The sequence below is a fragment of the Trichoplusia ni genome, chromosome 17 (genome assembly GCF_003590095.1).
Source record: "Trichoplusia ni isolate ovarian cell line Hi5 chromosome 17, tn1, whole genome shotgun sequence".
NCBI lineage: Eukaryota > Metazoa > Arthropoda > Insecta > Lepidoptera > Noctuidae > Trichoplusia > Trichoplusia ni.
In genome coordinates this window covers 4,366,971-4,382,428 of record NC_039494.1, presented here as the reverse complement: position 1 = coordinate 4,382,428, position 15,458 = coordinate 4,366,971, and the positions used below count along the sequence as shown (strand labels likewise).

General features: G+C 35.4%; 3 protein-coding genes across 3 annotated transcripts in view; 1 reads left to right on the top strand and 2 right to left on the bottom strand.

Moving 5' to 3' along the window:
• The window catches only part of LOC113502423 (phosphatidate cytidylyltransferase, photoreceptor-specific), a 28,144-nt gene extending 26,321 nt beyond the window's left edge, over positions 1-1,823 (bottom strand). Inside the window, exons 1-3 of the mRNA XM_026883988.1 lie at positions 1,583-1,823; positions 1,369-1,493; positions 651-747 (exon numbers count right to left, since the gene is read on the bottom strand). Of these exons, the coding sequence (XP_026739789.1) occupies positions 651-747; positions 1,369-1,493; positions 1,583-1,657 (297 nt within the window). The 5' untranslated portion in view covers positions 1,658-1,823. The remainder of the gene's footprint in view (positions 1-650; positions 748-1,368; positions 1,494-1,582) is intronic.
• A 680-nt stretch (positions 1,824-2,503) lies between these two features.
• LOC113502424 lies at positions 2,504-3,444 on the top strand. Its single transcript, XM_026883989.1, has 2 exons — positions 2,504-2,612; positions 2,690-3,444. Exons 1-2 carry the CDS (start codon positions 2,571-2,573, stop codon positions 3,362-3,364), a joined length of 717 nt encoding a protein of 238 aa, XP_026739790.1. The 5' UTR covers positions 2,504-2,570; the 3' UTR covers positions 3,365-3,444.
• Positions 3,445-4,116: 672 nt separating this feature from the next.
• Positions 4,117-15,458, bottom strand: part of LOC113502422 (putative uncharacterized protein DDB_G0277255) — a 183,257-nt gene continuing 171,915 nt past the window's right edge. The window contains exons 7-9 of the mRNA XM_026883987.1: positions 7,571-7,798; positions 7,084-7,238; positions 4,117-6,908 (exon numbers count right to left, since the gene is read on the bottom strand). Of these exons, the coding sequence (XP_026739788.1) occupies positions 5,025-6,908; positions 7,084-7,238; positions 7,571-7,798 (2,267 nt within the window). The 3' untranslated portion in view covers positions 4,117-5,024. The remainder of the gene's footprint in view (positions 6,909-7,083; positions 7,239-7,570; positions 7,799-15,458) is intronic.

Sequence of the window (15,458 nt, the reverse complement as noted above, 5' to 3'; positions counted from 1 at the left end):
TTAACTATTTAAGTCGGTTGCCGCAATGCGCTTTGATTTTATGCAACACAAAAGTTAGTTCACATTCGAATAAATAGCGGGAAAACGTATTAAGTATAACATATTGCGGAAAATCGCAAACGGAGTAAAAATTAACGTGTAATTAAATTTGAGATTTACTTGAAAATATATTTCTATTATAATGTTGATGTAAGAATTATTAAATTAGGCAGCTATAAAAAAAATACGATCCTATATTTACAATGTCTGTATTGATTTTATATTTTACTCTTCATTCTTGTCGTACTTAATCATGACGTAACAAAATCCCATCTGCGATAAACATATGGGCCCGGATATGACGTCAAAGGCGTCACACAAAACGTTACTTCATTTGTTTTGAGATCAGGAGCAACAAAAGGCACTGTAAATTTTTCATCGCTACCTTCACCAACGATCAGATTCAACAGAGGATCTACTACAACAAATGCAACTTTATCTTAATCAGTAATTATGTTGCATGTGATAGGGAATGTTCTAGTTAATTCTATTTTAATTTAACAAACTTTTTTTTTAAATACTTCATCAGCTTCTTAAAATAGCTATGATTGGTAGTTAAGTTGAAAACTTTCAAACAAAAAGACATGACAGCAGGAAGAACAGAAACTTACCGTAATCATTAGTGCCAGCGGGCCGCCATAGATGAGAAGGCAAAACGCAGCAATCATCAACCAGGTGAAGATACCTCGGATCACCCAGTTCCTCCATCTGTTACACAGAGTATACATTCTTATTTATCATTACAAAGAGTAAATAAATATACTTCAAATTTATCATTAAATAGATTGCTCTTAGCGATAAGACACCCATTGTGTCAACCTGTAACTATTTCTGTTTGTCAAATCATCTTCAGATGTGGCATGCAAAAAATATTTTTCTATTGATCTATCTAATACAATCCCTTCTCCTAACCATGTTTTACTTGACACTGAGAATAATTCAGGACTACCTGAGAATAATTGGAACAACCGAATAAAGTATGGTGATTGATTTTAGAAAATGGATGCAAACAGAAAATGAGAATAGCAACTGGAAGTTGGAGGTTTTCTTAGTACATAAATAAATTGATAAATACACTAACATAAAACCTCAATAAATTCCTGAAAGTACTTATTTTTGTTCTAAAAAGAGAATTCATTGTCCAGTGAAAGAAAAATGTATAACAATATTTACAATAACAAAAACTTAGTATCAAGTAACATCAAACTTTTATGTTAATAATTTTTTACCTATTAATTAATAACTAATCAACTCTAAACAAAAAATCTAGACCAATTACTTTTTACTAGCAGCATAACAATAAAAGAAATACACATTTTGCGCTATTACCTTGAAGATAGTCCAGAAAGCGCAGAGTCAAGGATTTCTGGCGTTTTATCCGTTCCTTGCGGCAAAGACTTGGCCATTTCATCCACATACTTCTCTTCTATATTCTTTTCCTCCTCAGAATCAACCTATGAATTTAATATGTTCATAAATATTACCAATATTCAAATTGTAAACTGGTTTTTGTGTGAGAATTAACAATTAAATAAAAACGTACGTGATCAGATTCCCCTGCGTTCTCCAGTTTGTCATTGCCATCGCCTTCCCCACGCCGATGTCTCAATTCACTCATGCTTTTCTTGCTTTTTATTTAATTTAACACCAATAACAGCAGATTTTACACAATAACACTTCACTCACGCGTTTATTTTAATCCATCTAAACGAGAAAAATAAAGGATCTACCAAGAATGTTTTCCAGCGACTTGTCAAACGAAAAATCAATAGTGTTTTTTTTATTTAGTGTTGCAAGGTTTATAACCGACCAGCAGTGGTAGAAATTACATTTCGAACGTTTTATTTTTTTCAGAATACAAACTCTATGGATTGAATCTTATTTTTAATTTAAAGTAGGTAGCTTTACCTACAGTTGTTAAGGCTGCCAATCCAAAGCGCCACATTATTAGAAGATAATATCTTCAATAGCATACAATGTAAAAAATGAAAATCCAAAAATCGATACATGTTATTGGAACGTCAAACTTTATCGTCATAACTTCAAAAGCAATATATTTGGCATAATATTTCCTTTAGCTAAGTTATCTCAGTAGCGAGTAATGCTAGTGCAAATGCTAGCTTTGTAGAAAAAAATATTTTTAACTACATTTATTTGTGTAGGTACAAAGAATGATGAAATTTTCACCTTAGGGCCAAATTCATGTATGGAAAAAATAAAAATAACATTCCCCGTCCAGGTAGTATTGATAATAATTCGTAATATCTAAAGACAAGTAGTTCCATTTAGGGTAAATGTTAATAATATGACTGTAAGCACTTGACAAAAATGTAAGTATACTGTTATTTTTATTTTGGAAAGCATTTATAAAACTGGTTAAAAGCGTAATCAAAGTGCTTTGTATCCTAGATGTGTCACAAAATTATTTCTACTATAAAGAATCTCAGTAAAAGTAGATTTTCGGTTATAGTATTTCGGCAACTTTCTGTTCACTCTCACAAACGTCAAACTTTCTAATTGTTAATGTAAACATGGCGAGCGATCCCGACGATTTTGACGAAATAATAGAAAATGTAAGTAAAATAAATGTAATTAAATACTTTGAGAAGTAATATTTGAAGGATTTTAATTGACGATTTTATTATTTCAGCTCAAAACCACCGTAAGAGCATCTTTCGCGCGAGTGTACGCTACTTTAAAAGCGAGAGAATTAAAAACTTTACGACAACTTGATGTAATACGTAAACAATGCCAAGACGACAAAGATTTGAGAAGGAATTGTGTTCAAAATATACATATATGCTTCGAGAACAAGTCCACGTTGTTAGATAATGTAAGCAAGTATGGTGTTATTGATTTTGAGAAGCTTAATTTTGATAGCAATATGTTTACCCTCGAAGATTATGTGAATCCAGAGGATGACCACATGTACTCGTATAAAACGATAGAGGAAGTGACTAAGGAGGTCGGCGAAGATGACTTAGAAGCTATAGAAGAGGCTGCATTAAAAGAGATCACATCTAATGAGAACTGTGTGTGTTTTGTAAATATTAAGTCAGAAGATGTGTCTAAGAAGTTTAGAGATGTAGAACCTAACACACCTTCACCCGTCAAAGTATGTAAAAGTAGTCATAGTAGTTTTGATAACAATGAGATTGAATGTCCAGAGAGTGTTACAGAAGATGATAAAAGTGATAGTTCTGATAATGATGTGAAAAAAATAGACCCCACAGACGATTGGTTGAACTCTATCAAAGGTCAGACTGAGACGGAGCCATCCCAAGTGACGGATGTGATGGAGCACAGCACCATAGCATGTATATAGGCCAATGTAGCAGTAGTATTGATATGAATTTACATTTTACCAATTAGTTGTTGTAATAAAGTTTTATATTTTGTATAAAATTTCGTTTTAATGCTAGCAACATTGACTTCCTTTTCATGTGTTACCCTGACAGGGATAATGTTCCATAGACTGGTGGTTATAGACTAGTGGCTATTAATATACACTCTTTTTTATGTGTGGTTTTGTATGGATTTTTAAGTCTAGTCTAGACAGACAGTCTTTTTAGACTAGATATTATGTGGATTTTGTATCATATTCACTAAAAGTGACGGAATTTATAGTGTTAACATCAAACAGGAAAGGCGGTCAATATTTGTTGATAACAAATATTTCCTAGTTGCTGCTAACATTTGTAACTATTATTTATTTAAATAATGTTTTTTTTTTCAGAAATTACATATTATTGTCATCTAGACTTCTATTGGTCTTGGTCTTAGAATTCATTATCATTGACATTTATACATTCTTGTCTCCCACAGGACTTATACTGGAAAATTGTCATAGCATTGAATATGACCGCAGTTAATATCACTTCGAAAAGTTACCCTGAATGTTGTTATTTTCTGTTTTGTGATGTTTTAACTGTGCTATTGTACCTAATAATTAAGATAACATTCCTTTACCTTCTATATTCAACAAATAAAGGCCCCTTTCTTTCATACATCAAATATCATGCCATAGTTTTATATAGGTAGGAAGCAAATATTCAGTGATTCGGAAATAAAACGACATTTTAAAGCATCATCTTATATTGTTAATAAATTTTTACAAATGGCGTTATTACTGATTTAAACTAATTGCGATATGACTTCTGATTATCTTCCCTAATGAATAAATACCCATTGCTTTCATACACAAATACAGTAAAATTCTTAGACATGTAATGATCAATCCATAGACCCCTTCCCATTCCATATGTCGCCGCGTTATGTAATACTATGGTTTTATGGCACTTAATACATGACATACATTTTACAAATCATTCCTATAAATTCCCATTGTTGGATGGAATCTGTTTATTGGAGTTAGGTATTCTAGTTTGTACTCGACTTTTTCACTGGAAATATTGAGATGGCACGAACAGAAGTGCTGTGGAGAGGATAATTTTAAATACAGTTATCTAATCAGCGTGCGAGCCGCATACATGCTAAAGGATAGTGAAACACTACGTTATGGCTACAATTGAATTACAATTATATTATGATCGAATTAGGCACTAAATTTCCATGTCATTAGGCAACTTTAGGCCACGTTTGGTTCTCACAGGTGTTCATAATTTATTGTCTTGTTACTTTTAAAGTGAGCTACAAACTAAGAATTTTCCGATTATTCATTAACGATTACATTTATGAATACTGTGTTAAATAATTTCTACATTGATACTTTCGATGATAATAAGTTAGTAAAGACAAACAAAATTTTAATAATAGGGATACAATGCGTTTAAGGGATAAATTCCATAAGTAGGGAGTACAAAATCTTATGAGTAAAATTTTTGAACTTAACATAGGTAGGTATTGCGTATCTAAAGCGTGTTACAAAGTAGTTACGAATACCTAAGATATACAGCTACCTTACATCATACCGTGTTATATCTACTATTGTACATTTTACAACAAAAAATATTATATGTTAATTGCTATACAAGGCCAAAATCCGTGCACACGGCGGCGACATCGCGGTTGTTCTGCTTCTCCGTGTTGTTGGCGGCCATGTTCAGCTCTACCAGCGTGTCCACACTGTTTATACTGACCCCTTTCAGGATCTTCTGCGCCGCTAAACTAGTAAAATTAAAGCTCAAGTCGCTTAAACTCGGAAAGTTATAGAAATCTTGGTTTTCCTTCTTGCTCTCCTGGCTCAGGCTGTACCTTTTCTGTTTATTCTCCAAGCAGTTTATCTTCTCCGCCGACGTGTTTATATCTTTGATTGGTTCCTGGTTCTTGAGCGCCAGGTTCGGCTCGGAGCCCAGAACTGTCGGCTTGTGGTCGATAGCCTTCGTCAACAGATTTGCGATGGACTCCGAGCTGACTCTGTTATTTACATTTGGAAGTCCATTCAACATTTGCAGCGCTGCGGCCTTTTTCAACAAATCGACGCTTTTCAATTCACTGTTCGAGTTTATGTTCGTCTGTAGCCCACTGTTGGCCGACGACAAAGAGTTCTTCTGGTACCTCAGACTTCCCAATGATCCTATAATATTATCGTAACTTTTAGTTGGCGTCGAAGGGATGCTATTCGCTGTTGTTTCCAAATTATTTATATTATTATGTATAGCCGGAGAAGCAGGATTAGATGCGACTTCGTTTGTATTGTTTAATTGATTTTTGTACACAAAACTATTATTATTACTTGCACCACCTATTTGTAAAGAAAGCTTACGATTATTATTCATACCCGTGTCGTTAATCGAATTCTTATTGAACTTGTTTTCTTGTACTTTGATAGGTTCTGCTTCTTGATACATTTGCTTATTCTTTTCAACACAAACGTCGAATGAGGTTTCTGTCGGATTTTTTGGGACTTTATTCTGGACTCCGTTCTGAGACACTGACACGACTTGTCTGTCATCGTTGATGATGTAAATATTGCTCCCGTTTGAAGTCTCGGTGACTTTACCATTCTCGAAAGTGATAACAGATCTTACTGGCGAGTTTTGTACATATACTTTGGTGTTAGTACCACCACCGTTCTGAGATATAGTATTCGTGGTAACTTTTAGTGTGATAGAGTTGTTAGAATTAGAACTGGCCAACATCGTAGTCGACGGGTTTTCTACTTTAGAACCTAGGGTTTTATGCAGCGGGGTTGCGGTTTTTTTGGGTGTGCTTGGACAGTTTTTTGGCGAACTTTTGGGTGACGTGTTACCGTTTTTTACCGTTTCTCCACCAACCATGGGTGGTTTCGTTCTGTATTTGTGCAGGCTTTTAGGCGAACTCTGTAAGCTCTGCACTTTGACGAGTGACTGTGCTCTGCTAAGGCCGGGGGCTCCGTGCGTGTTGCTATGACTAGGCGAAGGCTTTAACGTGCGATCTGATATGTGGGACTCTAGGCTCGAGTGACCACTACTCCCGCTGGTGTGGTAGCCCCTTTTCATCGGAGAGTTTTGGTCTAACTGACCGTTCCTAAGATCCTTCCTGGGAGTGCGATGTGGCGTCGTGCTTTCTAAGCTAGAGGGGCCACTGGTGGACATGATGTGGTCTGAGTTGGAGTAGTCAACCCTTCTTAGGCTTCCACTTGGACTGTCTCTTAGTTTGGGGTCGCTGTTTCTTTGTGGTGATCCGAAGTGGTCCAGGATGGTTTTGTTGGTGGAGCTCCTACTGAGTGTGGAGCGCGGCAGGCTGCCAGAGCTCGGGCTGGAGTGGCGGACGGGCGAGTGGTCATAGTTGCCCGTCACCGAGCCGGCTAGGCCGGACTCTGTGGACAGGTGCCTCTTGTGCCTGCGCGGCAGCGTCGAAGACCGATTACTGATTTCCGAACCGTCGTAATAAGATGAGACGAACGATGTTTGACTCTGCAAAGACTCCTGAAATAGAAAGAAATTCAATGTTAAAATTGTGATCTCAAACAATGTTGGATTTTCCTTCTTCAAATCGAAATCGGACTAATCCCTCAACTCTTTAATTCTTGTACTCTTGTAACTTAGTTCAAGCTGGAACTCACATCAATACTTTAAGTTTATACTGGTTAATGTTTCTTACCTTCGAGTTGGTCTGCGTGGCCACACAGTGTAGGTGAACCGCCTTGGAGTTGAACCACTCGGTTGGCGGGAACTGCGCAGAGAAGGTGCTCATCGCGCGCGTCTGCTTGCTGCGGCCGCTTCGTCTGAATAAGCGGGACAGCAGGGACACTTTCTCTGAAAAATTTAAAAATGCCTTTAGGAGTGGTCATGATAAAAAAATATTGGTGCTTCTTACGGTTAATAAAACAACTTAAGGAAACTTTAATCCAAAATATTGGAATCTGGATTGACCAATAAGCAGTAAGCAAGCTTAGTGATCAATGCTTATTATATCCTTATATGTAAAGCGGAGGATTATCTGTGGAGTACTTATTTTCCTAAATTACAAAAATATTTCGATCAGGTTTTCTTGTTGTCTAAAATACTCAACAAATGGTCGAGGCCTAAAATATACTTAGATACGCAGTCTAAATGAGATAAAGAAAATATAATATGAAAGAACTTACTAGGCGACGCAGATTCGACGCTCGGCGGGTAATCGGTGGAAGACGAGCTGTCAGTGGTGTTAGCGTTCTTGTGATGCAGGCTCCTGGTGGAGGCACATCGCTGAAGGTACTTGCTGGAGGACCCGAAGATCCGAAGCGAGTTGCGACGGTCCAGGGAGCGAGGGGCGGGGAACGAGGCGCTGCGACGCTTGTTCGGCCGGCCGTAGAGGATCTTGTCGTTCGGATTGCCTGGAAGGGGAGAAGTAGCTATTAGATCCAGGAAATAATCAACTTGAAGGCAATTTTAAAGGTTCTGAAAGAAAATATTATTGAAATCCTAGACTTAAGCAAGATGCTTTAGAACCATTTTGGATATTAAGCGAGACACAACAGAAAAACTAAGAAAGTACTTATGACATTAGCAAGGTCACAGTGGTACTTGCCTGGATTTTCCTCCAAAGCCTGCGCAAATTACAGGTATTTGAATCCACAGAATTGTAGGAGCATTGAACAATTAAAGTGTTAAAAAAGTTGATGAAAAATTCAGCATCTAAGTACTTAATGATTATTCTGCCCAATTTACAGACAGGTTTAATTAACCACCTTGATTTCAACCTGAATCGTGGCACCAATGCTTTATTAAGATTAACAAAACCTTTATTACCAATTAACAATCACGATATTGAGCTACTAACTTGTAAATTTAAATTATATAATCAACGGTATTAATCAAGTAAGAAATGTATTTACCCAAACTATTCGATCTCGAAATAAGTCTACGTCCCCAGCTCTCAAAATGCCTACGAATTAATCTGAGTCATTTAGACTAAATTCTTGTTGTATGTCAGAACCAGTTGAGTGTCCTTTGAGCCTAACAAATGATACAATTCGATTGTGTATGAGCAAGACGGCAGATATTACGATGGATAGCGTCATCTCGCTTTAATGAATGTTGCAGTCTTACTTTAAGAATTCGTAGTAAACTCCTGTCAACCTGTTACATTAAGCTATCTAAGTTATTCGATGTAAAATATTCTGTTTAATTTAATTGTAACCATTTACTGTATTGTTTAGTGTTGTCTCGCCTTGCGAATGTTTGCTTGCCTCATTTTATATGGAAATAAATTCAGAGGTATTTGTTTGGTTTGGTTCAAACTTAACGGACATTTATGCGTCGAGCGTTGATTTGTGAGCGTAATAAATGGTTTCCTAATGTAATGCTGTTAAGTTTAGTTCATGGGATACGAAACTGCTGTTGAATTACATTGAAATAATCTTATTGTAGGCCCAAGGAATTTAACATGCCGTTCTAAAATATTCAGTGACTGAACAGGTCCATAAGACAACTACAAAAATATTTGTTCGATTTCCAAATATTCTCTGCTTTTGGAACGAGATTTATTTTCATTTCGTGAAAATATTAATTGGAATGTCAAAGTAACTAATCGAAAATCGCAATGTATTTGCAAGAGATAAATTGCATGATATTTTTGGCACAAGAAACTAAAACCGAAAATGACAACATCCGTGAAAAAAAAAACAAAAACCAAATTGGAACGTCAGTGATTTTCATTTTGCGTTCCAAATTTGATTGTAAAATGTTGTGCGTTTGACGTGACACTGAAAACTCGTTATTTTTAAGTCGATAATATATCGAGCCACTTGCGCATACGCATCTGACGCACAAAGACTAACCAACAGTTCGTCGTATAAATCAAGAATGAACTTGACAGCAGTTCGTGAGTGCTTAATGTATGTACATATCTATCAAACTCTTCGTAAACATACTTGTTTAGCTGTTGTATGTGGAATAAAAGCGTGTGTGTGTGTGTGTATCGCCCTATTTTTCCTTAGATGGAAACTGGGATTCGGCAGTGTGTAGGTGTTACTGTAACGGTGATATATGATTGATAGCATACATGACAGAATTTATGTGGATACAATAGTTTTGACAGATAAGAGGTGGAGAGGACAGAGGAGACAAAAAAACTAGTTTTACTGATTATTCGCTGACCCGGCAAACGATTTGTCATTTTTTTTAAGAACGTAAGGATCAAATACTTACGCAAAAAGTACGTATAAAATCTGCCTGCATCATTTTCTTAGACCTACCAATTAAAATATTAGATAACTATAGTATATCATATAAAATAACCTAAGCTGGGTTACTAAATCAAGCAAAGTGTCACGAGAGTTATAAAGTTTCAGAGGATTATGATAAAAATATGGCGTAAAAATAATCCCGCTTATAACAAATTAAATCTTTAAGCGAATCCTTTTTGTTCTTAAGTCAGAACTAACAAAGTCATTACACGTTTAGCGTAATCTCCCGGATCGGCTCGGCCCATTAAGATGCCATCTTCCTACATAATATTATTAGGACGGTATGTTGGTATGTCGTACGCATAATTTTAGCACACCTTCGTTACGTGGTTTCTTGGAATTTGGTCTGTAGTGCTGATATTATTTCATGAGTATTTTGAGCTGTTATTTGCCTCAAGTTTACGAAAATTGTGACTGTTTTTTTTTCTCTAAACATTTTATACTAATGAATTATTAAAGATACATTTTTCATCATTTTTTTTATATTTTAGCAGATTATAGCAGTCAGAGCACAAGTATTGATTGTAATTTTATTTATAAGAGGCAAAAGATAGTAAAGGCAGATACTCGCATTAATCAATGGCTGAATATTAAAACGTCAATGATTTTAGTTAATTGAGGGACTTAAGTGACGACTTATTAGGGTTGTTGTTGTCGTTTTAATGAAGACTTTACTGAAGTGTTGTAAGCGCATTATTATCTATTATTAATACCTACTATTAAATATAAACATAAACATTAAACCCTTAGCTAACTTTGGGACAAAATTAGTACAATCTACAACATGTATGAAAATAGTTCCCAGCACAATTCAAATTTATTTCAAATTGGTAAATTTAAACGAACAGCCGAATTAAATTTATGGTAAATATATTCTTAGATCTAGATAACTAAAACCTAGGACACAAACAAGTGTACCTAAATAGTGATTTTATCTCAATTTACCATTTATAGTCAGTCGGTTAAATATGTGTTTGCCCGAAATGTTTGACCATTTGTCTTTTTGACGCGAAAATAATAGACCTCTAGTTTGGAATTTAAACAAAAATAATTGGAGTTGGTTGACTTAAAGATTAATTAATCACTGTTGACTTGAGTTCGATTTAAATTAACTGGTGACTGGTAAGAAACAGAAAAACAGAAAACCAGACAAGTCTGAAAATTTATATGTTTCGTGTTAAGAACCGTAGCTCATAGAAATTTAAAAGAGCAACTAGGCAAGTAAAAAACCACTGCTGGACATTGGCTTCCTCCAAGTTATGACACAAAACCCGGTCATCCGCCTTTAGGGCATTCATCAAAACTTAATCATGTTCATTTTTAAGGACGAAACTAACACAAACCAGACTAAATTCTACAAACTTTGTAAATAAGCACAGTACGCACACGTCATAAAGAACTAAGTCCTACACAACAATATAATAAACACATCCATTTTACTACCGTCATGAAATAAATCCGTACAAGCTTGCGAGCTTGGACGTAATTAAACATTATGATATATCCCATCTTCATCTGTATTCCAATAATAACGCAGGTACTTATCTTCTAAGTGCATTCTTATCTTCAACTAAAATACACGTCCTGCCAAGGAAGAGACTCACGAGCGCTACTATGTCGAGAGGAATGTACACATTTGCATGGCCGTAAGTGTACCACGATGTTTCCCATCTGCAATATTATTGTTGCAGCTACATTGCTCTTTATCAATTAGACTTTCAACCTTAACATCGATCGTTAAGGCTGGTTTTTGATTATCATTGTTGTAAATTATGTATCGCCAGATTTAATTTAATGATAGGACGATATGTAAGCAAATTCCTCCTGTTAGGTTAGGTTAGGCACACGTTTTGTTATTATTCCGCACTTGATTCTAGATAACGATTGCGTTTTCACTTAGTACTTATCTGAAAGTATTTTTAGCTTTTGTTGCGAGTATTTTATACTTAATCTAGCTTCATTTTGTCATGTAATTGCGGCTTTCATTTCGCCGACTGTATTGTTATCGTAGCAGAACTAAATACTTTAAAAGTGAAATAGTCTTTTGTAATGCATTGTTATCTGTTAACTTTATGATTTCCTTTATTGCAATCATTCCTTATATTGCGCAGCACTTACTATGTTATGGGACCTAGTATGGTTCCTTGTGTAACCCGAGATTTCTAAGTGTTAGCTTTGGACATAAATCTAAATTAAAACGTAATGGTTGAAGTAATTTACGTATCACCATGTAGAGATTCTTCCCGTGTTTCATCAGTATAATGGCTTCCTTCCTTATTCTGGTAGAATCCTGCGCATACCATAGTTACGGCCAACGCAGCCATCACAATACTTTCACCGGGTAAGAGAAATGAAACGCTTTTGAACCCGTATGCGCATGATTATTCCGTATATGGACTAATTACATGTCCACAGGTGAATTTCGAAACTGGAGATATAATTTAGACTTTTTACACTACCCCAGATTAAACAATTATATCTTTCATGACTTCATAATTGTTGACAAGTGAGATGACAAAAAGTTTTGTTCTATGGGTTTGGATTTCTCGAGTGCACTTTTACCCCTTTCGCACACACTGCTACTGAAGTCAAAACTATTTAGAAGTAACATCACATCTCTTACACTATAAATTTGACAGCTAATTTATCAGGACTTATGCTAAGCTAAACTATGTTACAAATACTAAGTGACAAATTGTGTTCAGATTGGTTCTGTCGTCACTTGCACTATTTTCGTTGTTTCACTGCAGCCATTTTATTGCTGGCTGCTCGATCTTCATAACACGTGTGACTTGTTAACGGCGTCGATAATGCGAGCGGTATGTGCTACATGATTTGAACCTTTATGAGCGTTGAGTTTAACTTCATGATTTACAGTTCTGTTTATTGTTGAATCTTATTCTGGAGGATCGAATTCCCTGGAATCTGAATCGGGAAAGATTATACCAACACTGTTATTAATAGCACCGTCAGTTTTGAAGTGAAGTCTTAGTACAAGTTGATTGTCAATTATTCTTCCTACAAAGTAACTAAATAAATCCTTCTCTTATTACTTACGTTCTATTTAAGTATTCTTAATGCAAGATTATTTCAAGCCTGGAATGCATTCGCCTGCAACTATGCATTCGATATTAAAACGCATGCCTCAAATACTAATTATACATTTCAAGAGAGACATTAACCTTTTGCAATCCATATTAATTATTTTAATGCATTTCGATGTAACAAATATAATGTTCTTGTTACTGATTGAACTATTTATGGATAACGATGCATCTCTGCGTGCATTTCTGATCTATTTTTGTTTAATCGTCATGTTGGTAGGACGTTCCATAAATGTTTGTTGGGTTTTTCAGCTTTAACTATCGCTAGTGTTTAATTTAAACCAAAACGTTAACTATTCCATTTATTATTTTATATTACGTGCAAAGACTCTTCCTTGCTGACCTGTGCCTAAAACTGTTAATGTTCTAGAGTATTTAATTTATGTATCGATAGGAAATCATTCTTACCTAATATCCCTATAATAACCATCTTGACTTCCAAACATCCATATTTAACACTGTCCCTATTTCTTCTTCCTGTACCTGTGTCTCTCGACCCACATCTGGTCCAGAGCATCCATGATATTAAAAATAAACTGACTCATACGTTCATTAATTATGAATGGATTGGCTCGTGCGATCCGTACTTTCATTAGACTAATAATAGCGGCTCATTGAGCTGGAAATGTGATATTGCATTGCCATTGATTTTCGTTATAATTAATGAGTTCGTGTTGGTGTTCGTGCTTCCTGTGCGTATAATTTGGCGCGGAGTAATTGACGCGAATGAAATATTCAGTAATTTTTTCATGTTTTTTAACGTTTGCTTCATTTACGTCAATAACAACAACGAATTACGTCAACATACACATTGCTTATATCCTAATTAAACTCAAGAACCAAGACAAAATGAATTATGAAAAAAAAACAAGAAATTCGTGGAGTTGTAACAGTAATAAGATACCTTAATTTTATGAATACAGTAATACCTTAATAACGCCTTCAACAAGTCTATAGAACTACGGAAATGGCAAATTCAATAATTTGTTACAAGATTTTACTGGACAGATAGTAAAGTAGCAAATAATGCGAATATTATGGAAACGGGTGAACTAACAGTGATAACTGGTACCAAGGGACATTAGCATGTATAATGTTATTGAGCATTTAATACACTGTGACTTGTAATGAAGCTTGTAGGTATCACAGTAGTAGTATCTACTGTGCTTGTACCGTTGAAGTTGAACATGAAGTATTTAGTGACGATAGACCTCATGTCCTCGCCATTGATAACTGCTATCAAATTGATTTTGAACTTGAAGCTATATTGGCTGCGTTCCTTTTGCATGACACGTTGATAACAGAAAGTCAAATGCTCGGCGATGCTACGTATACAGCAAACGCAAAGCAATAGGAAATTACAATCATTGCTGTTATCACTACAGCAATCGTTTTATAATTATCGTTGTGTTTTTCTGTCGTACCGTTCTTGCAAGATATGTAATAGGCACAGTCCTGGTCATTTCTGACGGGTTACTTGGCTCTTAGCTAGCGACAGAGTATTGAATGTTTGAGCATTCATGTTTGCATAGGCCTGTGTAGTGGATGACTTGGCAAGAAAATAGTGTTAATATAAAACAATATTCATCCTATTTGAATTCATGGTCGGGTGTACGCACTGCTATTAGGATTCATTTAGTTCTTATACCGTTAGACACTTATGTTTAGTATTTTGTATTACGTGTTTGAAACTATGTATGTAGGCTTTGTTCATTTGTAAAGTAATGTCTATAAAAGGTTTTAGCAATCAGTTCTTGCCTCTCCTTTCTTTGATATTCATCTGCATTCGAAATCTAGGTATGTTTTTTATAGTACCTATCAATGGAAAATATTATTTCAGTTTACAGGATTCTTGATAAATATTCTAAGTCCATTGTACGGTTACTTTGGCTACATTAATACGTGGATAAAAGGTGAATTCAAATGTCTTGGAAAGTTGAATGAACTGCAAAATGCCGTACCAGTTCAACATGACAAAATGCATACGGTTTTAGGAAGTTGTGTCATGGCTCAGGAATTTCACGGTTCGATGTCCAATATCGAGTTTAGTCGAGACGATATAATGAGATATTAATAAATAAAGCTTTGGAAGCAGAATCACCTAGTGTACCCAGAGTTATTAATGTAACGTTTGGAACGTGCCTGGAAAATGGCCTATTTGAAATGAAACTTATGATTCTGATTTTAGAAATTGAAACAATCATCCTTAGGTTTATAATAAAAATGCCAGCATTCAATCAATCATAATAGGTATTAGGGGTTATTTCATAAGGGTTGTTTGCATCTTAGATAATGTAAATACGATCATACGAGACGATAATGCTGGCATGCATACGATTTGTGAATATATTTAGTGTCAGTCATCATTTCCCTCTCATCCCAGGTGAATATGATGTGTTTTAATAAAAAATCAGGCACTGTTTTGATTATTTAAGATCTTTGCGATTTGGTATTGAGTTAAATAATAATCCCCGAGATTAAACTGGTCGCCTTGGCCAAATATTGCTAAGACGTCACCGACGTAATCATATTTACGTCAAACCATAAGTTTAAATGAATGTCCGATAATCCTTAAATATTTGCCAACACGAGATTCATTTTACCAATGTCAAATAATTTAAAGGCGTGGGATAATATCAAATTTATCATTTTCATCACCGATCAACGTTCAAGAGGCCTACGAAACTTCGTCAAATAACGTG